Genomic DNA, 24,145 nt, shown 5'->3' on the forward strand with positions numbered 1-24,145 from the left:
ACGGTCTACTGCAGTCTCTCCACTCCTGTTGTTCCAATTAAGCCCAGACTCCTGCAGCAGGTCTGCAGAGACAGGGGGAGACTCTGCTCCAAGGCCCAGGGCTAAAGAGAAGTGACCCAGAAAGAAGCCCACCTCTGTTTTCTTTAATGACACCGATGCCAGTCTTTGTGTGTATGGCACACGTGCGCACGCACACACACATACACACACACACACACACACACACACACACACACCAGATGGAACAGGTCTGAGTATTAAGTATGCACCGGTCAAATATACACCCTGAGTGCCAGACTACTCAAACGTTATTCTAAAGCAAACCACTCCGGGTCGCAATCACCTCTGACTGCTGACCACAATTATCGCCATGGTGACAAAGTAAACATAGGGGGCTGAGGAGTAGATGGGAGGAGATAAACAAGGATAAGGAGGAGGTGGGCAATGAAAACAAACACAGCTCATGCTTCATTCCAACAAAACCTACAAAAAAAAAAAAACAACCAAAAAAAAAAAAATCCAAAACATGCAGGCCTGGTTTGGGGTAGGCTGCAATGGAAGGATGAGGTTCCTGTAAACAGTTTGTAAACAACCAGGAGCCTGGATTCCAAGCACTGGAGGTCATAATGACAGTTCACAGCACTTCAGAGGGATGGCAGGCCAGGCTGAGGCGTTCTGCACCAGCCTGACCCTCTGGTAAACATGGTCATGCGGAAAGACCTCGTAGTCAGGCGGCCTCTCTAGTCCACTACTGCTTCAGCTTCCTCAACCTGTAATTGTCGCCATATGTTCTCAGGTCCTGGGAGAAGGGGATGGTCCTGCACCGAGAAACTTCAGAGAAAAGATGGAGAAGTACAAACAGTAATGAACTTAATGGGTTGGGGTTATGGGCCAGGAACACTGCCAAAGGGCCGTCAATGAGTCCAGCTGTCTCTCCCGGAGAGAAACACGACACAGTAGCGGAGAACGAGGGCAGAACACGCACCCGAAAGCCTGCATCTAACGCATGTTTCTACTTTTTAAGGAGACAGTCTCTGCCAGCACAGCCATGACGCGGAGAATCTCCGCCCCCCCACACCACCAAGCCTGTTTCCATGACATCATCACCAAAATATTAGCCTATTCTCATGTGCATGGAGTCACTGGGGGGATATAAAAAGACCAGCATATTGCCGGACCTGCCTCAGATAAACACTCACACAGACCCCTCCACACTGCTAAACACTCATCCAATAGGACGCGCTCAACGGAACGTCTCTACCAATCAGAATCCATGGAAATACAACACAAATCACAAATACAGCTATGGCCGAGGACAACAGCAAATGCAGGTCTGGCTTTTCTGCATCTCCCTGCTCGGGCTGTCTCTGATCTCCTCAGACCTGGTGAATGTTACATCAAGCAAGACTGTTAGGCATGAAGCACTGATCAGTCACCTTACTGCCAATCACAGCTCAGCTGTAACACTGATGCAATCATCATAAAAAATACATCTGTGTGTGTGTGTGTGTGTGTGTGTGTGTGTGTATGGTTCCAGTCTCTGAAGCATTAAATTAATCTAACCTGATCATTTGCAGCCACCTCCCTCTGATAGCGGCGCATGCTTTGATTAAACAGGAGCTTGTGTGGTATGAATTAAAAAAAAAAAAGAATGTGTTGTGATACAGCGTTTGATCCCCGTGCTATAGAGTCTGAGTGTATACGTGTTAGACAGCTCTGAGAAGAGCAGCAAAAACACTCATGTTTCTTTTGTCATCTGCAAAGCTAATGGAGGTCAGGACGAGTCTCTGTCTGCTCAGTGCTGGAGAGACAGTCTGCCCTGTGTCACTGCTGTGAGACAGTCTGCCCTGTGTCACTGCTGTGAGACAGTCTGCCCTGTGTCACTGCTGTGAGACAGTCTGCCCTGTGTCACTGCTGTGAGACAGTCTGCCCTGTGTCACTGCTGTCAGACAGTCTGCCCTGTGTCACTGCTGTGAGACAGTCTGCCCTGTGTCACTGCTGTCAGACAGTCTGCCCTGTGTCACTGCTGTGAGACAGTCTGCCCTGTGTCACTGCTGTGAGACAGTCTGCCCTGCGTCACTGCTGTGAGACAGTCTGCCCTGTGTCACTGCTGGAGAGACAGTCTGCCCTGTGTCACTGCTGTCAGACAGTCTGCCCTGTGTCACTGCTGTCAGACAGTCTGCCCTGCGTCACTGCTGTGAGACAGTCTGCCCTGCGTCACTGCTGTGAGACAGTCTGCCCTGCGTCACTGGTGTGAGACAGTCTGCCCTGTGTCACTGCTGTGAGACAGTCTGCCCTGCGTCACTGGTGTGAGACAGTCTGCCCTGTGTCACTGCTGGAGAGACAGTCTGCCCTGTGTCACTGCTGTCAGACAGCCTGCCCTGTGTCACTGCTGGAGAGACAGTCTGCCCTGTGTCACTGCTGTGAGACAGTCTGCCCTGTGTCACTGCTGTGAGACAGTCTGCCCTGTGTCACTGCTGTGAGACAGTCTGCCCTGTGTCACTGCTGTGAGACAGTCTGCCCTGTGTTACTGCTGTGAGACAGTCTGCCCTGTGTCACTGCTGTGAGACAGTCTGCCCTGTGTCACTGCTGGAGAGACAGTCTGCCCTGTGTCACTGCTGTGAGACAGTCTTCCCTGTGTCACTGCTGTGAGACAGTCTGCCCTGTGTCACTGCTGTGAGACAGTCTGCCCTGTGTCACTGCTGTCAGACAGTCTGCCCTGTGTCACTGCTGTGAGACAGTCTTCCCTGTGTCACTGCTGTGAGACAGTCTGCCCTGTGTCACTGCTGTGAGACAGTCTGCCCTGTGTCACTGCTGTCAGACAGTCTGCCCTGTGTCACTGCTGTGAGACAGTCTGCCCTGTGTCACTGCTGGAGAGACAGTCTGCCCTGTGTCACTGCTGTGAGACAGTCTGCCCTGTGTCACTGCTGTGAGACAGTCTGCCCTGTGTCACTGCTGTCAGACAGTCTGCCCTGTGTCACTGCTGTGAGACAGTCTGCCCTGTGTCACTGCTGTCAGACAGTCTGCCCTGTGTCACTGCTGTGAGACAGTCTGCCCTGTGTCACTGCTGGAGAGACAGTCTGCCCTGTGTCACTGATGGAGAGACAGTCTGCCCTGTGTCACTGCTGTGAGACAGTCTGCCCTGTGTCACTGCTGGAGAGACAGTCTGCCCTGTGTCACTGCTGTGAGACAGTCTGCCCTGTGTCACTGCTGTGAGACAGTCTGCCCTGTGTCACTGCTGTCAGACAGTCTGCCCTGTGTCACTGCTGTGAGACAGTCTGCCCTGTGTCACTGCTGGAGAGACAGTCTGCCCTGTGTCACTGCTGGAGAGACAGTCTGCCCTGTGTCACTGCTGTGAGAGACAGTCTGCCCTGTGTCACTGCTGTCAGACAGTCTGCCCTGTGTCACTGCTGTGAGACAGTCTGCCCTGTGTCACTGCTGTGAGACAGTCTGCCCTGTGTCACTGCTGGAGAGACAGTCTGCCCTGTGTCACTGCTGGAGAGACAGTCTGCCCTGTGTCACTGCTGTGAGACAGTCTGCCCTGTGTCACTGCTGTCAGACAGTCTGCCCTGTGTCACTGCTGTGAGACAGTCTGCCCTGTGTCACTGCTGGAGAGACAGTCTGCCCTGTGTCACTGCTGTCAGACAGTCTGCCCTGTGTCACTGCTGTGAGACAGTCTGCCCTGTGTCACTGCTGTGAGACAGTCTGCCCTGTGTCACTGCTGTGAGACAGTCTGCCCTGTGTCACTGCTGGAGAGACAGTCTGCCCTGTGTCACTGCTGTCAGACAGTCTGCCCTGTGTCACTGCTGTGAGACAGTCTGCCCTGTGTCACTGCTGTCAGACAGTCTGCCCTGTGTCACTGCTGGAGAGACAGTCTGCCCTGTGTCACTGCTGTGAGACAGTCTTCCCTGTGTCACTGCTGTGAGACAGTCTGCCCTGTGTCACTGCTGTGAGACAGTCTGCCCTGTGTCACTGCTGTCAGACAGTCTGCCCTGTGTCACTGCTGGAGAGACAGTCTGCCCTGTGTCACTGCTGTGAGACAGTCTGCCCTGTGTCACTGCTGGAGAGACAGTCTGCCCTGTGTCACTGCTGTGAGACAGTCTGCCCTGTGTCACTGCTGTGAGACAGTCTTCCCTGTGTCACTGCTGTGAGACAGTCTTCCCTGTGTCACTGCTGTGAGACAGTCTGCCCTGTGTCACTGCTGGAGAGACAGTCTGCCCTGTGTCACTGCTGTGAGACAGTCTGCCCTGTGTCACTGCTGTGAGACAGTCTGCCCTGTGTCACTGCTGTCAGACAGTCTGCCCTGTGTCACTGCTGGAGAGACAGTCTGCCCTGTGTCACTGCTGGAGAGACAGTCTGCCCTGTGTCACTGCTGTGAGACAGTCTGCCCTGTGTCACTGCTGTGAGACAGTCTGCCCTGTGTCACTGCTGGAGAGACAGTCTGCCCTGTGTCACTGCTGTGAGACAGTCTGCCCTGTGTCACTGCTGGAGAGACAGTCTGCCCTGTGTCACTGCTGTCAGACAGTCTGCCCTGTGTCACTGCTGTCAGACAGTCTGCCCTGTGTCACTGCTGTGAGACAGTCTGCCCTGTGTCACTGCTGGAGAGACAGTCTGCCCTGTGTCACTGCTGTGAGACAGTCTGCCCTGTGTCACTGCTGTGAGACAGTCTGCCCTGTGTCACTGCTGTGAGACAGTCTGCCCTGTGTCACTGCTGGAGAGACAGTCTGCCCTGTGTCACTGCTGTCAGACAGTCTGCCCTGTGTCACTGCTGGAGAGACAGTCTGCCCTGTGTCACTGCTGGAGAGACAGTCTGCCCTGTGTCACTGCTGTGAGACAGTCTGCCCTGTGTCACTGCTGTCAGACAGTCTGCCCTGTGTCACTGCTGTGAGACAGTCTGCCCTGTGTCACTGCTGGAGAGACAGTCTGCCCTGTGTCACTGCTGTGAGACAGTCTGCCCTGTGTCACTGCTGTGAGACAGTCTGCCCTGTGTCACTGCTGTCAGACAGTCTGCCCTGTGTCACTGCTGTGAGACAGTCTGCCCTGTGTCACTGATGGAGAGACAGTCTGCCCTGTGTCACTGCTGGAGAGACAGTCTGCCCTGTGTCACTGCTGTCAGACAGTCTGCCCTGTGTCACTGCTGTGAGACAGTCTGCCCTGTGTCACTGATGGAGAGACAGTCTGCCCTGTGTCACTGCTGTGAGACAGTCTGCCCTGTGTCACTGCTGTGAGACAGTCTGCCCTGTGTCACTGCTGTCAGACAGTCTGCCCTGTGTCACTGCTGTGAGACAGTCTGCCCTGTGTCACTGATGGAGAGACAGTCTGCCCTGTGTCACTGCTGTGAGACAGTCTGCCCTGTGTCACTGCTGTCAGACAGTCTTCCCTGTGTCACTGCTGTGAGACAGTCTGCCCTGTGTCACTGATGGAGAGACAGTCTGCCCTGTGTCACTGCTGTGAGACAGTCTGCCCTGTGTCACTGCTGGAGAGACAGTCTGCCCTGTGTCACTGCTGGAGAGACAGTCTGCCCTGTGTCACTGCTGTGAGACAGTCTGCCCTGTGTCACTGATGGAGAGACAGTCTGCCCTGTGTCACTGCTGTGAGACAGTCTGCCCTGTGTCACTGCTGGAGAGACAGTCTGCCCTGTGTCACTGCTGTGAGACAGTCTGCCCTGTGTCACTGCTGTGAGAGACAGTCTGCCCTGTGTCACTGCTGTGAGACAGTCTGCCCTGTGTCACTGCTGTGAGACAGTCTGCCCTGTGTCACTGGTGTGAGACAGTCTGCCCTGTGTCACTGCTGTGAGACAGTCTGCCCTGTGTCACTGGTGTGAGACAGTCTGCCCTGTGTCACTGCTGTGAGACAGTCTGCCCTGTGTCACTGCTGTGAGACAGTCTTCCCTGTGTCACTGCTGTGAGACAGTCTGCCCTGTGTCACTGCTGGAGAGACAGTCTGCCCTGTGTCACTGCTGTCAGACAGTCTGCCCTGTGTCACTGCTGTGAGACAGTCTGCCCTGTGTCACTGCTGTGAGACAGTCTGCCCTGTGTCACTGCTGGAGAGACAGTCTGCCCTGTGTCACTGCTGGAGAGACAGTCTGCCCTGTGTCACTGCTGTGGGACAGTCTGCCCTGTGTCACTGCTGTGAGACAGTCTGCCCTGTGTCACTGCTGGAGAGAGAACTTAAGAACTGTTTTTCTGTCCATCACACAGGGAACAGAAATGACATACATGAAGAGCACACAGTCCAGTTATGGACTCTCCCATTCCAATATTATATCACACACAACCCGGTCAGGTTATGGACTCCCCCATTATAATATCATGTCACACACAACCCAGTCAGGTTATGGACTCCCCCATTCCAATATTATATCACACACAACCCGGTCAGGTTATGGACTCCCCCATTCCAATATTATATCACACACAATCCGGTCAGGTTATGGACTCTCCCATTCCAATATTATATCACACACAACCCGGTCAGGTTATGGACTCCCCCATTATAATATCATGTCACACACAACCCAGTCAGGTTATGGACTCCCCCATTCCAATATTATATCACACACAACCCGGTCAGGTTATGGACTCCCCCATTCCAATATTATATCACACACAATCCGGTCAGGTTATGGACTCCCCCATTCCAATATTATATCACACACAACCCGGTCAGGTTATGGACTCCCACATTCCAATATTATATCACACACAACCCGGTCAGGTTATGGACTCCCCCATTCCAATATTATATCACACACAATCCGGTCAGGTTATGGACTCCCCCATTCCAATATTATATCACACACAACCCGGTCAGGTTATGGACTCCCCCATTCCAATATTATATCACAGACAACCCAGTCAGGTTATGGACTCCCCCATTCCAATATTATATCACACACAACCTGGTCAGGTTATGGACTCCCCCATTCCAATATTATATCACACACAACCCGGTCAGGTTATGGACTCCCCCATTCCAATATTATATCACACACAACCCGGTCAGGTTATGGACTCCCCCATTCCAATATTATATCACAAGCAACCCGGTCAGGCTATGGACTCCCCCATTCCAATATTATATCACACACAACCCAGTCAGGTTATGGACACCCTCATTCCAATATTATATCACAAACAACCCAGTCAGGTTATGGACACCCTCATTCCAATATTATATCACAAACAATCCCCAGCTTCTCTCTGAAAAAGACAGCTGTCAAATATTCTCTAAAACTTCAAGAATCTGAGCAAGAGTCATCAAGGGCTGAATGCCAGTTTTCCTGTCGGTAGGCAGCCCCGCCCCCCCAAACCTAGCTCCGCCCCCAGCCCGCCTCCCGTCCCGCCATCTTACATTGCATATTAGTATTCATACAGAATGGAGTAGCGCTGTCATTTCTGTCATTAGATTTTCAAAATACTGTTCTCCATTTTCTGTTCCAGAGAAAACAAAGAGTTAGTGCAGAAATCAGAGGTCACACAGAGTGTCGCCAGCCCATCATCAATCACATGGCGGGTTTATCAGAACGCTACGGCTAAGAAAACACACACACACACACACTCACACACACACACCCACACACGTGGCAGTGGAGGAGAGAGTTTGGCTGTGACAGTTTAACACAAATGGACCTTGACTTTTTCATATTTGGAGGCTTCCTGGCAACATGAGGCTGTCAACACATAATACAGCAGAGATAAAGTAAACCAGATCTTGTCCAAGCACAAAGAGAATAAGAATAAAACTGAAAAAAAGCCAGCTCTCTGGACCAGTCTCTTTGACTTTAAGGTTCAAACTGAGCAGTAATATCTTTGTCCTAAGGAAACCTGGGTTACAACAGCGGCACTGGACCCACGGGTCTATTTCTGTGTTCATTACTGTAACTGTGAGACTATTTGTGATATCCAGATGCTTGGACACTGTGGGGGGGAGGGGGGGGGGGGACGGCAGCACGGTAAACAGCAGCAATGTTTGATCTTCCTTCCCCTGGACTCACTCTGCTGCACAGAGAGACTTCCTCTTCCTTACCCTCAGACCACCTGTCACACGCTGAGAGAGAGAGAAAGCACACATTCACAGGCATGTGCTCTACACACAACACACAGGGTACGCACACACTACCCTTCCCCAGGCCGGCACCATGACGCAACTGCAAACCTGTGCAACTCCCAGCATCCCCTGCACACACGCCACTAACATGCATACTTACACTTACACACATACACACAAATAGTCAAACTTAAGCACTCCAAAGATCAACTAACCACCCCCCCCCCCAACCCCCACCACCAGCCTGCACCACCACCACCAACCACCCCCCACCCCAAAACTATCCTCCCCCCTCACACACACACACGCACACACGAAAAACAAACATTAGGCTTAGACACATCTGGGCTCCTTAATCCCCGTTGACCTCTGTCGAACTTTACACGCATGCAGTAAACAACTGAACTGGAGTAAATTACAGGTCAAAACTTCACAGCGGGGTTTTCAATGGGAGGAAATGACACTCCCACAGAGACAGTGCCACTGAAAGAAATCCACCCCACTTCTGACACCCATCCAGTGGATAATCTGCCTCAGCAGGGACAAAGAGAAAGAGAGAGAGAGAGAAAGAGAGAGGGAGAGAGAAAGAGAGAGAGAGAGAAAGGGAGGAACTCCTTCCCTTCAGAACAAAAGGCCACGCATTGGGAAACAATCTTTTTTTTTTCCATTAAGGGTAACGCACTTCACATTGTACCAAACAGGATAAAGGCCAAGGCTCCCCGATATCCATTTTCCAAAAACAACATTTCTCCTGTTAAAAAAAAAAAAAAACCCAACAAGAATGAACCATCCTGTTCAAGGCTGTGGCAGACTTGGTTGGGATTAAGAGAACAGTGTGATACCCTGGGTTAGGAGAGAGGAGGTGCACAGCTGTGAGGAGGAGGTCCGAAGTGAGAGGCAGAGGAGCAGAGCCCTGAAGGGTTCCGCGGCCCGCTGCGCCAACAGGTCGGATCAGTGCCAGTCATCCGTGTAATGAAGGCCCATAATGCCACGGGGGGACGGACTCAAATGAAGCCTGTTGACTGGCGTTCGCCGGCCACCTCGTGCTGTCACGCTGACCGCTCGTCGGCACTCCGGGAATCTGGTCTTAGCCTCTCACACAGACAGCGGCTCTCCGGTGTGGACAAAGAAACCCGACTGTCTTTTAACATCCTTAATAAAGAGTAACAATTCAGTACTCTTTCCTCCTACACCAACGACCTCTACCTGTTACAGATCCTGTTCAGCTTGTCCAGGCCCTCAGACACCCTGTTCCTGCTCTCAGTAACACATCAAACACTGTACGCTCCTGTACATCAGGGAGCGTAACACATCAAACACCGTACGCTCCTGTATGTCAGGGAGCGTAACACATCAAACACCGTATGCTCCTGTACGTCAGGGAGCGTAACACATCAAACACCGTATGTTCCTGTATGTCAGGGAGCGTAACACGTCAAACACCGTATGCTCCTGTATGTCAGGGAGCGTAACACATCGAACACCGTATGCTCCTGTATGTCAGGGAGCGTAACACATCAAACACCGTATGTTCCTGTACGTCAGGGAGCGTAACACATCAACCACCGTATGCTCCTGTACGTCAGGGAGCGTAACACATCAAACACCGTAAACTCCTGTATGTCAGGGAGCATAACACATCAAACACCGTAAACTCCTGTATGTCAGGGAGCGTAACACATCAAACACCGTAAACTCCTGTATGTCAGGGAGCGTAACACATCAAACACCGTACACTCCTGCACATCAGGGAGCGTAACACGTCAAACACCGTATGTTCCTGTATGTCAGGGAGCGTAACACATCAAACACCATAAACTCCTGTATGTCAGGGAGCGTAACACATCAAACACCGTAAACTCCTGTATGTCAGGGAGCGTAACACATCAAACACCATACACTCCTGTACATCAGGGAGCGTAACACATCAAACACCGTAAACTCCTGTACATCAGGGAGCGTAACACGTCAAACACCGTATGCTCCTGTACGTCAGGGAGCGTAACACGTCAAACACCGTATGCTCCTGTACGTCAGGGAGCGTAACACATCAAACATCGTATGCTCCTGTACGTCAGGGAGCGTAACACATCAAACACCGTACGCTCCTGTATGTCAGGGAGCGTAACACATCAAACACCGTAAACTCCTGTATGTCAGGGAGCGTAACACATCAAACACCGTATGTTCCTGTATGTCAGGGAGCGTAACACATCAAACACCGTATGCTCCTGTACGTCAGGGAGCGTAACACATCAAACACTGTACGCTCCTGTACGTCAGGGAGCGTAACACGTCAAACACCGTAGAAGACATGTGACTGGGAACCATATCTGGGCACGCTCTCTCTCTGGAGCACTGGGTTTTTAAACTCATTCATTCTCTTTATACTGTTTGGCAGCTGCAGTGTAGACCTCAGCAAACTGAGCGTGTGTCTGTTTACGTCCAAAGAGACTCCTTAGCATCAGCCCCTTAGCATCGTTCATTAACTCAGGACGATGATGACTGACCGACGCTGCAGAGCAACCAGCGGTTTTACCCGAAAGGCCTATTGCACGACAGGACAGCAGCAGTACAACACAGCCTGCGTTGGGCAAACTGACACTAAGGCAGGGACCTCGCCGCCGCGGATCCAGTTTCAGACCCATTTAAATTTCAGACCCATTTAAGGGGGAGGAGAGGGCTGAGACACAGAGAGTGGCTAAGCATTGGGAGTGATTTAAAAGAGCTGACACAAAGCCATAAAACATAACTGAACACTGAGGTCTTCTCCTCTTACCATTCAAAAGTGTGTCACACGCAGCTTCAGCATCCGCCCATTCAACGCATCCACCAGATGGTTACAGACCATCACGAGGACTTACGACATCGAAATGCCTTAACCGCTTTCGTGCTACGGTCAGTCCATTCTGTCGGACATTTCTCACTCAGCGTGCACTCAGTGTGTTTTCATGCATTTCAGAGAGCTGAGAACATTTTTGTTGTTGTTGTTGTGTTATTGTATGAGACGGCAGATCTCAGGCCTTCCTCTCATTGCCGCAGCACTGGGTCTCCTGCACTAACAGGCTCTGTTGCCTTTTGTCTCCGAGCACTCTCTGAGAACCTGCTAAAGTTACAGCAGAGACAACAGTGGCAGTGTAACTGAGTCGATGGCGGGGGGAGGGGGGGGGGGGTTGCTGTCTGTAGCGGTGAGCGAAACTGCTCGTTTTCGGCACCGTGCCCGTGGGAGAAGTCAGGGAGTTGGTCTGGGCCCGATCTCCTCAGAAACAGCAGATGTTTGTCGGAGCTGCTCTTTTTTGGGGGGGGGGGGGGGGGGGGGGGGGGGTGCTGGAGTCTGGAGAAGAAGCGCTCCACGTGTCCCTGTTTTCAGGCCCCCTCTGTGGAGGATGAGTCAGGATTTCTTGGAGACACAGGTTGAAGGGGTCGCATGAGGGTGCCTGCAACCTGTCCCGTACAATTCTGCACTGCAGTTTAGGGAGGGCAGAGATTACTGGAGGGACATTTTTGTCTGGCTGGAGGTGCAGCCACGTCAGACAGTACAGGCTGGAGCAGATTTTTTTTTCTCTCTCTCTCTCTCTCTCTCTCTCTGTCTCTCTCTCTCTCTCTGTCTCTCTTTCTCTCTCTCTCTCTTTCAGTATCTCCCCACACACTTAGGCTTCCATTACCACCATATCAGTGCCAGATATCGACCCTCTGACTCTACCAGCTCTGAGCCATGGCACTGTCTGCCCTCCCTGCCCTGTCATTAACACACCAAAGAGAGAGAGAGGACGAGTGCCATCTCCGTGTGTGTGTGTGTGTGTGTGTGTGTGTGTGTGTGTGTGTGTGTAAGAGAGAGAGAGGGGGGGGGGAGATAAAGAGAGAGGGAGAGAGAGAGAAAGAGAGAAAGAGAGTGTAGCATTGTTCTGCCTAGTGCCCTACTGTGTGTATGAACCCACAGAAAGGAAGCCCATGCATTCAGTCACACCACAGAGAGATTATCAGTATATAGAATATCATACTATCACCGGGTCAATGACCTTTTCTTTAATCTCCAGCATTGTATTTTACACAGTAATCCCCATAAGAGACTGTGAAATCCCGACGCTCTGTATAGCAAAATCCTCATCAACCCCTCCTCACCCCCCACCCGTACGGAAATACACAAACACACGCTAAATGAAAACGAGATAATGATTAAAAGAGTGAAAAGAGCCATCAGTAGACCTCGCTCTCTTGGCTTCCAGCTTTTCCCCTGGCTTCTGTTGAGCCTCCTGTTTGGTTGGTTGTTAGCACAGTCTTAAATTCAGGAAGAGGAATTTCCGTTTGAGCCACAGAGCGGAGAGAATTTTTGGGGAGAAGAGAGTCCTTGTGCAGCACTGAATAGCCTGGGCTAAAACGTGCCACTGGGGTTTGGCAGCATCTTCAAAACTACCACGCACTGATAAGCCAAGCCACATGGAGCCCATATGTGAACATACCAGGCACCTCTTTGTGGTTCGAATAGGACCACACGGAGACAACTTTAGAGTTGAATGTGCATTTATATGAAACATGGGAGTCACGCACGGAAAGCAAAAACAATAAGCAAAGCGCTTTACAACGGTGGGCTGAAAAAGCTGGACGGCGAGGATCCGTGGAAAAAACGAGAAGGAGAATTCCATTAAGTACTGAGCTGCAAACCGGTCCTGTCTGCAGCAAAACAGCAGCAGTGATTTTCCCTGTTCCAGCGTTGGTATGGGGTCGTCTGTTATGTATCAGGCGGTTATCCAGGCGGGTTAATGCTTTGCAGTGTTTGGAGGACAGAACAGACAGACGACAGATCAGAAAATCTTCTGGTATTAGAGTTGCTAAAACAAAGCAAGAAAAGCACAGCTGTCTTTCTCCTGTGATTATTTTATGAGCCAGGTGGTTACGTGCAACTCAGCTCCACAAAAAGACCTCTACTACTCCTTCAGCCCTTAGGAAAACAGCATCAGCAAAATCAGAAAACAGCAACAACAACAACAACAACAACAACAAAAACAACAACAACAACAACAAACATCAGTAATAATAGTCTGGTCCTCGGCGAAACCGGGGTCCCAAATTCTAAGACAAACCTGAAGAATCTCACCAGTCTGAATTTTCTGAGCCGGTTCTCATGGCATCAGTCAAAGCAGGGCTGCCTGGCTTTCATTCATTAGTATGTGCAACTGCTCTGGCAAGCGGAGAAATGGAGAAGGAATGATTTGTGATATATTAAAAGCTGGCAGGAAGGAAAAGAATCAATTCACAGACTCCATGAGATTGAAATAACTTGGAGCCGCTCTCAGAGAAAGATTAATCTCCGTTGGAAAAATGACCCTCTCCTTCAGAACAGAGCAAGACCGTGGCCTGCTCTCAAAGAGCAGGCTCAGGAATGGAACAGACAGACATGTGACAGGCTAAAATGTGAAACGAGAAAGAGAAAAATAACACTAATGTAAGCCAAAAAGAAAAAAAAACAAACAAAAAAACCCTAAACTCTGGATAGTGAAAACCAAACCCACACCCCTGGTGAGTGTGTGGGTGACTCCGTCAGCAGCCTCGGGCCTAGAACGTTCTCTTTGACAGTAGGGCCGCCCGTGTAGGTGGAGCGCTGTGCTCCTCATCAAAACGCACCTGTTCCAAACTTTAAAATCCAAACTCAAAATCATCAACCGACTCCAAGCCGTTTCCCACAGTGCATTAGGCTGTTAAGACGTCCCCAGACTGGGAAAGCTCATTTCCATGATGCGGCACAGCTTGTGGGTGTGGTATTGATCTCTCTGAAAGCCCCTGGATCTTTGGAACTAGAGTCTGTCTCCCTCCATCCCGGGGCCAAGATCTCGTCTCCTTGCCAATGCCCAGGCTCTTAATCGCTCACACAGCTCTAAGGATCAGATGGAGACGTCTCATACTCTGGTCTATGGGATATCTGATTCACGTCCCAGCATGGGCTTGTCCTGGAACCCTTTCATTATAGCCTCAGTGGTGCAGAGAGACTGTCTATCTGTCCATCTGTCTCTCTCTCTGTCTGTCTGTCTGTCTGTCTGTCTGATTGCATACTCTAATCACGCTACGTTAGGGATCCCTCGGTAAAACACAGACATAGTTTATCTTCATTAAAGCACAACGTAGCCCCAGTCAAGCCAGATGTGAAAATGAGCCAGTATCGTTTCTGGATTAGCGCTGACTGAAACAGTATTTGATTTGGACCCGTGCTAGGTGAAAAATGATGTGGCTCACGCGCACACGCCTATCAGCGATACAGATCCTAGAAAAGTCCAGACCCGCATAATTTCACATGGAAACCCTGTTTAACTGTGAGATGACTGAAGCATGGGCACCAGGTCACGTCTTCCATCTCAGTACAGTTGCCACAGTTTAACTGGTTATACCATACTGAGATACTAAGGTGAGCACATCCAAAACACAAAATTAAAACAATTAACGAGGAATGCCATTTCCGACTCCTTTAAAACCGCGTGGACTATAATCTGGTGGGAAGCATGATTCATTCCCAGTGCTCTTAGTGCTGGCACTCTGTTCCAAAAGTCTCATTTTTCTAAACATTGTTCTGCATGTGGCATTAACACGGCATCCAGCCTACAGCGGGATTGGGACTGGCTGAAGAGACAGAGAACAGAGCACTGTTACAGCCATGCGGTCCACTCTCTGGTCTACAGCGAGGTTGGACCGGCTGAGGAGATAGACAGAGAACAGAGCGCTGTTACAGCCATGCGGTCCACTCTCTGGTCTACAGCGAGGTTTGACCGGCTGAGGAGACAGAGGGAGAACAGAGCACTGTTACAGCCACGCGGTCCACTCTCTGGTCTACAGCGAGGTTGGACCGGCTGAGGAGACAGAGGGAGAACAGAGCGCTGTTACAGCCATGCGGTCCACTCTCTGGTCTACAGTGGGGTGGGACTGGCTGAGGAGATAGACAGAGAACAGAGCGCTGTTACAGCCATGCGGTCCACTCTCTGGCCTGGCTCAGAACACCCATCTCCACACCCACGGCTTCATTATGACAGAGATTACATAAGAGCACCCTCAGCCGTCATGCACTCTCTGTCTCTTTGTGTTCTTTTTTTCTTTCTCTCTCTTTTTTTTTTTTCTTTTCTGTCCTCTTCAGACAACCTTGCCGGAGCCGGCGGTTTAACGCAGAGACGTGCGTGCAGTTTCTTCTCCCCCCTCACACTCCAGCCTGCCGTAAGCGGCCTCACGTCTGAATCATCTTTAAGACTGCATGTGTGGTTCAAGGGTTTTCACCGCCTCACCGTAACCCATTTGAACTGGGATCCTCGTATGAAACTCTTACACTGTAAACATTACGGGCAGGCACGCTGCAGAGACAGTCCAGCACTTGTCTGACTAAGCTTTTGCGTGTGTGGTCTTTAGCCACACAATAAAATAACCTCCCTGGTAAGCATGCTCAGTCTCCATCCTCTCCCACCTTACGGATTATGTGGGACAGGTCCCTAGATTAAGGTCATGTGTTATTAGTGCAGAGGGGGGACTAATGGAACGACAGGACGGCGGACATCCCATTTCTTTACAGCAAAGCTCAAACCCAGATGTTGCAAATCTCCATGGAAACAGGTATGGGAGAAGCAGCTGGAGAAGAAGCTGGAGAGGCAGAGGCGAACACCTCCATTCCTCTGACCCTCGTCCCCCTCCCTTCAATCCAGCGCCGAGTCTGGACACACACACATACATATACACATACACATACACACAAACACACACACACATTCATATACACATACATATACACATACACACAAACACACACACACACATACATATACACATACACACAAACACACACACACATACATATACACATACACATACACATACACACAAACACACACACACATACATATACACATACACATACACATACACACAAACACACACACATATACACATACACACAAACAAACACACATACATATACACATATGCATACACATACACACAAACACACACACACATACATATACACATACACATACACATATACACAAACAAACACACATACATATACACATGCACATACACACACACACAAACACACACACACATACATATACACATACACATACACACACACACAAACACACATACATATACACATACACACAAACACACACACACATACATATACACATACACATACACATACATATACACATACACACAAACACACACACACATACATATACACATACACATACACATACACACAAACACACACACATACATATACACATACACACAAACAAACACACATACATATACACATACACACACACAAACACACATACACACAAACACACATACACACACACAAACACACATACACACAAACAAACACACATACACACACACAAACACACATACATATACACATACACACAAACACACACACACATACATATACACATACACACAAACAAACACACATACATATACACATACACACAAACAAACACACATACATATACACATACATATACACATACACACAAACAAACACACATACATATACACATACACACAAACAAACACACATACATATACACATACACACACACAAACACACATACACACACACATACACAGAAACAAACACACATACATATACACATACACACACACAAACACACATACATATACACGTACACACAAACAAACACACATACACACACACATACATATACACATACACACAAACAAACACACATACACACACACATACATATACACATACACACAAACAAACACACATACATATACACGTACATATACACATACACACAAACTCTCACGTTCTCCCATACATGCATGCGGACATACATACACATCTGCAGACACACACACACACACACACACACACACACACACACACACACACACAAATTCACACATACATTCTCTAACACACAAACACTCTCCCACTCAGCTGCACACACATGCACATGTGCAGGTTCTCCCACTCACACGCACAATCACATACACACACATGCATTCTCCCACACACATACACACACATGCATTCTCCCACACACATACACACAAGCACTCTCTCTCTCTCTCTCTCTCTCGCACACACACACAAAAACTCGCACCTACATATGCACACACCCACGTACACACATACACACACATGCATTCTCCCACACACATACACACACATGCATTCTCCCACACACATACACACACATGCATTCTCCCACACACATACACACACATGCATTCTCCCACACACACACACAAGCACTCTCTCTCTCTCTCGCTCTCTCGCACACACACACACAAAAACTCGCACCTACATATGCACACACCCACGTACACACATACACACACATGCGCGCACACACACACACACACACACACACACGTTCTAACACACATTTCAGCAACATCATCACTTTAGTGAGAGGAGGACCATCCATCAGCCCAGTGCCTGTGCCACTGGGCATTCACACTTCCACAAGATTTATTTAACTGTGGGACCTGCCAAAGAACACACGGCTTTACCCCAAAACACCAGAACACTTAGGCACAGGCGGTACAGGCATTGTGGTAATGATCCGTGTGTGTGTGTGTGTGTGTGTGTTTTCCTTTCGGCTTCCATATGTTGCTTTCTGCCAGCATTTCTTCAGTCTAATTACAGATGGGATTTGTGAACAGGTTGCGTAGGGGAGAAGAAGACAGAGAAACTGTCACGTCTTCATCCTTATCGCTGCAGTGAGTAACGCGGCATGATGCTATCTCCAAACTAATACCTAGCGACAAAATGAACACGTCTCCATGATTTAACAGAGCATGCCCAGTTGTTGAACTCAGCAGTTGAACTCAGAGGTAGTGCCGACCAATGTGCCAAGAGAGAAACCAGACACTCTGTTGAAAAGATATACACTATATCCACCTGAGATATCTAAGACACCACCCACTCAGATCTGATTGGTCAGGGATCGTTGAGCGAGGGCCATCAGCAAGACCACATGTACAGCTGAAGTCATAGTCAAGGGGAAAGTTGCCATGACTGAGTGGTGAAACCAGGCCTGCTTTCCTCACTCACTGGTCCTGTGGTGTCTGGCTCTGTCCCATGACTCTCAGTTAGAGCTAAATGACCACAGAGGGAACAGGTGCACCCCAGCGAAAACAAACCGCTCTTCCCCTGCCTTAAGTGTTTGGTCACAGGAATGCAAGCCTTTTTCCTCAGCAAAAAAAAAAAAAAAAGAGTCAGAAAAAGGAAATGGGACTGTGCTAAGCTGGCACGCAGCAGGGCAGCGGTTACATAAGAGAGCACAAAAACACTCATTCATTTGGCTTGAGACTATGTCTTTTAACGCTTTTGGTCATAATTTAGGAATGTGTTCTGTATTAGGGGGGGATGCCCCATGAGGTGAGTCTCCCCGACATGCTGAGCAGTGTACCATGCCACGGGCCTTCGTTCTGCCACGGCTGCTCTACTGCTTTGTTCCGTTTAGCAGTGTTCTTATTCAGAGCAACTAACAGTGAGCACTGACTATATCAGAGTTCACCCTTCTGCGGACCGAGCCTGGAGCTCAGCGTCTTCATCAGGGATGTGTCACTGAGCATGTTCCCATGGCCATCTAGTTATTAAGCATCCCTCCCTCATCAGTACGCCCTCACAACCCATGTGGTGTTTAAAGCCCCCAAAAAGATGGCACCGCATTCTGTGTTGATCACATGGCACAGAAGAACTGATCTGATGTTTCTCAGCAATGCCAGTTCTCTGCCATCCTCTCTCTGTCCTGCTCTGCCTTCCCTGAAATTCAATTATTACTCAAACTAACCGGAGTGCAGTAGAGCCATGCCTGCATCTGAACGCTGAGGGGGAAATGAGATACCAGGAGGTCGAGGCTCAGACCAGGACTTCTCTTGCTCTCTGGAGCTTTGTTTCCTGTGCATTTTCCAATCCCTTTGATCAGACCTCAGGCTAAAGAGCTGTCCAGTCCACACAGTACCGATGTAACCTGACACAGGGGTGCAGGGGTGGGCGCCCCTTTTATGCTGTGTTGTCAACTCTCATCCCCCACTAAAATGGGCTCCTGATAAGAAAAGCTGAAGTCACGGGCTGCAATACAATTGAATGCATTCTCTGAGACCTTGGAGAGACCTCAGCTGTGTGTTCTTTGCCATTCACTCCTTGAGGATTAAAAAAAAAAACACAATCACATTCTCTGCAAAGAGCAATGCAAAGACGAATGAGAGCTGTTGTTGATGGTTTGAGTATCCAACATAAAAACCTAATACAAAGATACAAAGCACAGTTTGATCACGAAGCTGTTCAACTGGGATGCATAGCCCATCCTTATCTCAGACCTGGAGGTAGAAAATTCATCTGAGTGGACGTGATTGGAGCTGAATCAATCTTCAGTGGTTGTGTGCACACTGAAATAAACCAGCATCAAGGATGAGTCATCAAAAACCGTAAAACAGGCTTACTGCCTTCTCTTTCCAAGGAGTTTGCTCTCTGATATACTTTACAATGACTGTAGTCAATTACACTAAGGCAGCAAAAGGGATTCCCTTTCAAAATGGGACAGACCATAATTGTAATTTCAAATGTATTGTTGAAACTGCAGATTCAGTTGACTGAGTTCTGCAGGCCATGAGATATTGAGGTGATTCGACATAACGAAAGATGAGAGTATGTTAAACCGTAAAGTGTAAACGAGTCATCTGGAAAATCACTCCGTAAAACATGATGCAGCTACGGTAACGCTGACAAAACAGACCCTGGCCTATTATTACTACTACTACTACCACTGGTTTCTGTAATTATAATATGCTAAGACTTGATGAGGCTGTCTCTGGCGACGACCCACGCTGCACATGTTGCATGCTCCCCAGTAGCAGGATGTCTGTTAGCTTGCTCCCTACTCTGTGAGCAATGCTCTGCTCTCTCTCTCCCTCTCTCTCTCTCCCTCTCTCTCTCTCTCTCTCTCTCTCTCTTTCTACCTCTCTCCCTCTCTCTCTCTCTCTCTCCCTCTCTCCCTCTCTCTTTCTCTCTCTCCCCCTCTCTCCCTCCCTCTCTGTCTCTCTCTCTCTCTCTCTCTCTCTCTCTCTCTATCCCTCTCTCTCTCTCTCTCTCTCTCTCTCTCTTTCCCATTCTGAAGAGGCAGTGATCTGGATGCACCCTAATGTTCATTCAGCCCACTGCGCAGGACTTAGCCTACTACCACATGGCAGAAAAAGCACACGGCAGAGAGGAGGGGAAGAGGAGACGCAGCGTCCTCTCCTCAGATGGAAGATCTGATGTTCTGCTCTCTGACCTGAGCCTTGGGGTCATGCTAATCCAAACTGATGCTGGGGGGGGGGGGGGGGGGGGGGGGGGGGGGGGACACATCAAAGACAAAGGCAAGGCCTCACAGATCTCACACTGGAGTCCAGAAAAAAAAAAACTTCTGATAAACAGTCAAGCTTTATGTCTGTTTGACAAACCAGGAGGAAACTAAACCAAGCTCTTCTGAAGCACAGTGGTCACCTATACCAATGCTTAGTCACATGCTAAGATCAGTCCAGATGTGTATGTCTTTGAAAAGATCAGCTGAGATAGGTGAGAGTATTCAGTGTAGGAAAGCGACAGCTAATGAGAAACAGTACAGGCTGCTTTTCTCTGAGATATTTCAAAAAGGACTGAAAAGATAAACCATAAGGAGAAGAAAATTTGGCATTTTATGCCATTCACTGAACCCACACCACCACTCACATCAGCATAGAGCTGTTTCTCTTTTATTTGATTTTCCGGAGAGGCAGCAGGCGAGAGACTGTCAAGTCCGTAGGCTTCTGCAACGAGTTTTCACCCTGCCACTTCTCAGTAAATCTGCATATCAAATGGCATAGGTTACTGATGCCAACCGCATCGGATTAACACGCTCTGGCACAATTTGGTCTGTACATGTATCGAACGTCATGAAGCAAAATCATGCCTTTTGTGATCTAGGATACCTCTACCTTAAGCAACAAACTGTTTACTCCACTACCGGCCATGAAACCACGCGACTGCTCACGATTCGTCTTGTGAACGTCAGTGATCTCTCAGGTGACCGCTCTTTAAAGGACGCCACGAACCTGCGATGACATGATAAATCTGCTTCGTTATATTATGGCAGGAAACTGACAACTTGCCATTTCCAGAGAAAAAAAATGCGTACTATAGTCTATAACGGAATTGCTTTCATCGAACGATGCTGCAGATGCTCCACCTTTAAGAGTGATCTGATTATCTTCCGTACCCAGTAAACTAAGACGTATCCATCAATACACACGAAGAAAAGGAGGAAACGCGTCCTTCTGGGAGACACTGTGAGTAGGCTATGTCGCTATGTGACAGTGATTGGGCTGAGAGTGTTACAGCTGCTCAAAATCCGATAGTCTTCCCTCCCTACCTTGAACCCCAATTGAAACATGCGAAATTAATCCCAAATGTCCTTACTTGCTTTTCCCGGTTTGGGTCTCTGCAGGAGTTTCTGCACCGTTAGAAGGTCTTCAGTCTTCACCGCTTGAAGCAATTCCTGGTCTTTCCCCATCTTCACTTATTTGGCATCTAAAAGCATCCTCTGTGTAGAGTTTATGTCTAGCCCCGCGACCACTCTGCGGATCCTCCCTGTTTCGGCGGAGCTGCAGGGAGCGTAACGGAGGCTTGAGTGCTCTCGGACGGAAGGATGCTCAAATTCCAGAGAGCTAGTGCACAGCGTGCTCGCAGCTGACGTTATTATTCCCGTTGTCTGAACGAACAAATAAAATAACTAAAGAAGATATAACCACGGTGGTCCACGCCGACGCAGATATAATCAGTATAGCAGAGCTGGTGTTTCAGATGGATTTTAGCGTTGTTGTGACTATGTAGGAAAGCATCTTTTTCTTTAACAGCCAGCACTCGAAATTAGATTAATAAATGGAACCGTTATGATCGCGTTTCAAGCATTGCGATACAATAACAAAATATAAATCACGATAATTCGTCTATGTATTTAAACACGTAGCCTATAATTAAAAAAGAACTAAGCTGTTTCGTCTTTAAATTTCGGGACGCGGTGGCTTTTTCAGGGTCTCCAGCATCTGCCATAGATCAACGGCAGCCAGTCCTGCCATAGCTGCGCGCGCTCTGTATTTTCATAGCTCCGTCGCTCTCTGCCCGCTGATGAATCTACACGGAGTAGGCTATGCAATACCCCAGTCGTATAGCTGGCTGAGATTGCGATGTCAAATGGCTCCGATGTTAATGTATCCAGAGGGCGGATCCAAAGCGTAGGACCAACCTTACACCCCCCTCTACTGACATACACATGCAATGAAGCCGGAATGATGCGGCCCGCAATCGTTCTGCATGCGGGGTAAACACTTAGATTATATCGTATTTTTTCAATCAGTTCCCTATGTTTTTACAAGTCGGTGCTCTAAAATGTTGTGTAGCCCTATTAAATATGAACTACGCACAAAACGTTTACTTGGATGCTGTGCGACAGCTTTCTTTTTCGGAGAACGTTTTGAAGGATAACATCCTGATTACTGACACACTGAATGCCACTATTACTCCCTCTGTCCGGTTTAACGAGGTTTAGAGCGGACCACCGTTGACTGTAAGTTGCCTTAGCGCTGCAGTACCAACACTAGCCTTCTGCAGCTCAAATGCTATTCGAGTTTATTCCATTTTGCCTTAAAGGTAATCATGAGCATGTCTCGTGTGTGTGTGTGTTTTTAATGATTTTTTAAAAAAATACTTGGCTATACATGTTGCTGTATTATCCAGGTCTGTACAACATTACATTGGTCGTTTTATATTGTTAACAGTTTACCCATGGCGTATTCCTATAGTTTACTAAAAATGCCTAAGCAGCAGCTGTCAGGTCGTAGTTATATTGTAATAATATTGACCAATGACACTGACCACTGCTTAATTACACAGGCACTACAAGCAAACACGTATGAACTGATTTATGGCATGTGATGCCAAACACATTTCAGCACACCATTACACAGCAAATATGTTTTATGTGAGAGACTCTCTGGTTTGTTTTTGTTTTTTGTTTTGTTTTTTTTCTCAAAGGTGATTAAAACCATTCTCAACAGACTGCTCTGTTCCTATTTGGACATATGTATTGCCTCGTTTGCTGTGGAATGGTGTTTTTAATCTACTCAGTTATTCTCTCAGTCTAGGTTCATCAGGACCTCGCTCTGTAGGTCAAGGACCCATGACCCATGACCCATATTAGCACAAAGAGAGTTACATCCATGTTAAGCCCGCAGTTGTATTTCATAGGTATACATTAAACATTAGTGTTAGTAAACTGCGTGACTGTTTCACCTCAGGCAACGGCCTGTGTCGTCATGCTGACACTGAGACGTGACTTAACTCTTTTTCAGTCTGTCAGCTGACATTCCAAGACCTAGATTTTCAGTCTGCTGGGGAGAGCGCGGTTTATTTTAGAGAAGGGAGAAAATTAGAGCACTGTCAGTTAAATCGATCTGTGCAAAAGCTTGCTGTGACATTACCAGTGGCCAAAGGTTCCTTTAGAAAACAAACGGTTAATTGTTGTCTATAGTCAGTGCTCACTTCCCTGAACTTTAAATCTGTATTTAATAGGATGTGATTTGATTGCTGCTGTTGCTGTCGCTGTCAGCGTAACTTTTCAGATATTAACAATACAAACCACGTTATACCACGCACATGTATACGTGATTATTATGATCGTACAGTCATCCAATAGTAAAAGAATACACTGAAGAGATTTACCGACATCTCGTGGCAATTTTTTTGAATGGCTGTTTTTTCGTTCACTGAGAAAGTAGAACTGAAATATTTTGTAAGATGTAGGGCCCTCTACTGGTTACCGTTGATATTGCAGCGGAGATGCAGTGGAGTTACTGTGGTAGTGAATTTAACACGTTCAAAATTTCCCCCTGACTGCTAGAGGCGTACCTGTTCAAATTATCATGAGTATAAACTGCCGTACGATTTTTTTGGTGACAGTTTTTTTTTACTATGTGAACTGCTTGTTTCTATTGGCATGTACGTTGGATATCTCATGAATCGCTCTCTTTTATGACCTAGTCATATTAGGCCAAT

General features: G+C 48.4%; 1 protein-coding gene across 1 annotated transcript in view; it reads right to left on the bottom strand.

Annotated features, from left to right (window-relative positions):
• Positions 1–21,663, bottom strand: part of caskin1 (CASK interacting protein 1) — a 90,709-nt gene extending 69,046 nt beyond the window's left edge. Inside the window, exon 1 of the mRNA XM_030790189.1 lies at positions 21,512–21,663. Coding sequence (XP_030646049.1) covers positions 21,512–21,605 — 94 coding nt within the window. The 5' untranslated portion in view covers positions 21,606–21,663. The remainder of the gene's footprint in view (positions 1–21,511) is intronic.
• Positions 21,664–24,145: the final 2,482 nt, after the last annotated feature.

The sequence above is a fragment of the Chanos chanos genome, chromosome 13 (genome assembly GCF_902362185.1).
Source record: "Chanos chanos chromosome 13, fChaCha1.1, whole genome shotgun sequence".
Classification (NCBI taxonomy): domain Eukaryota; kingdom Metazoa; phylum Chordata; class Actinopteri; order Gonorynchiformes; family Chanidae; genus Chanos; species Chanos chanos.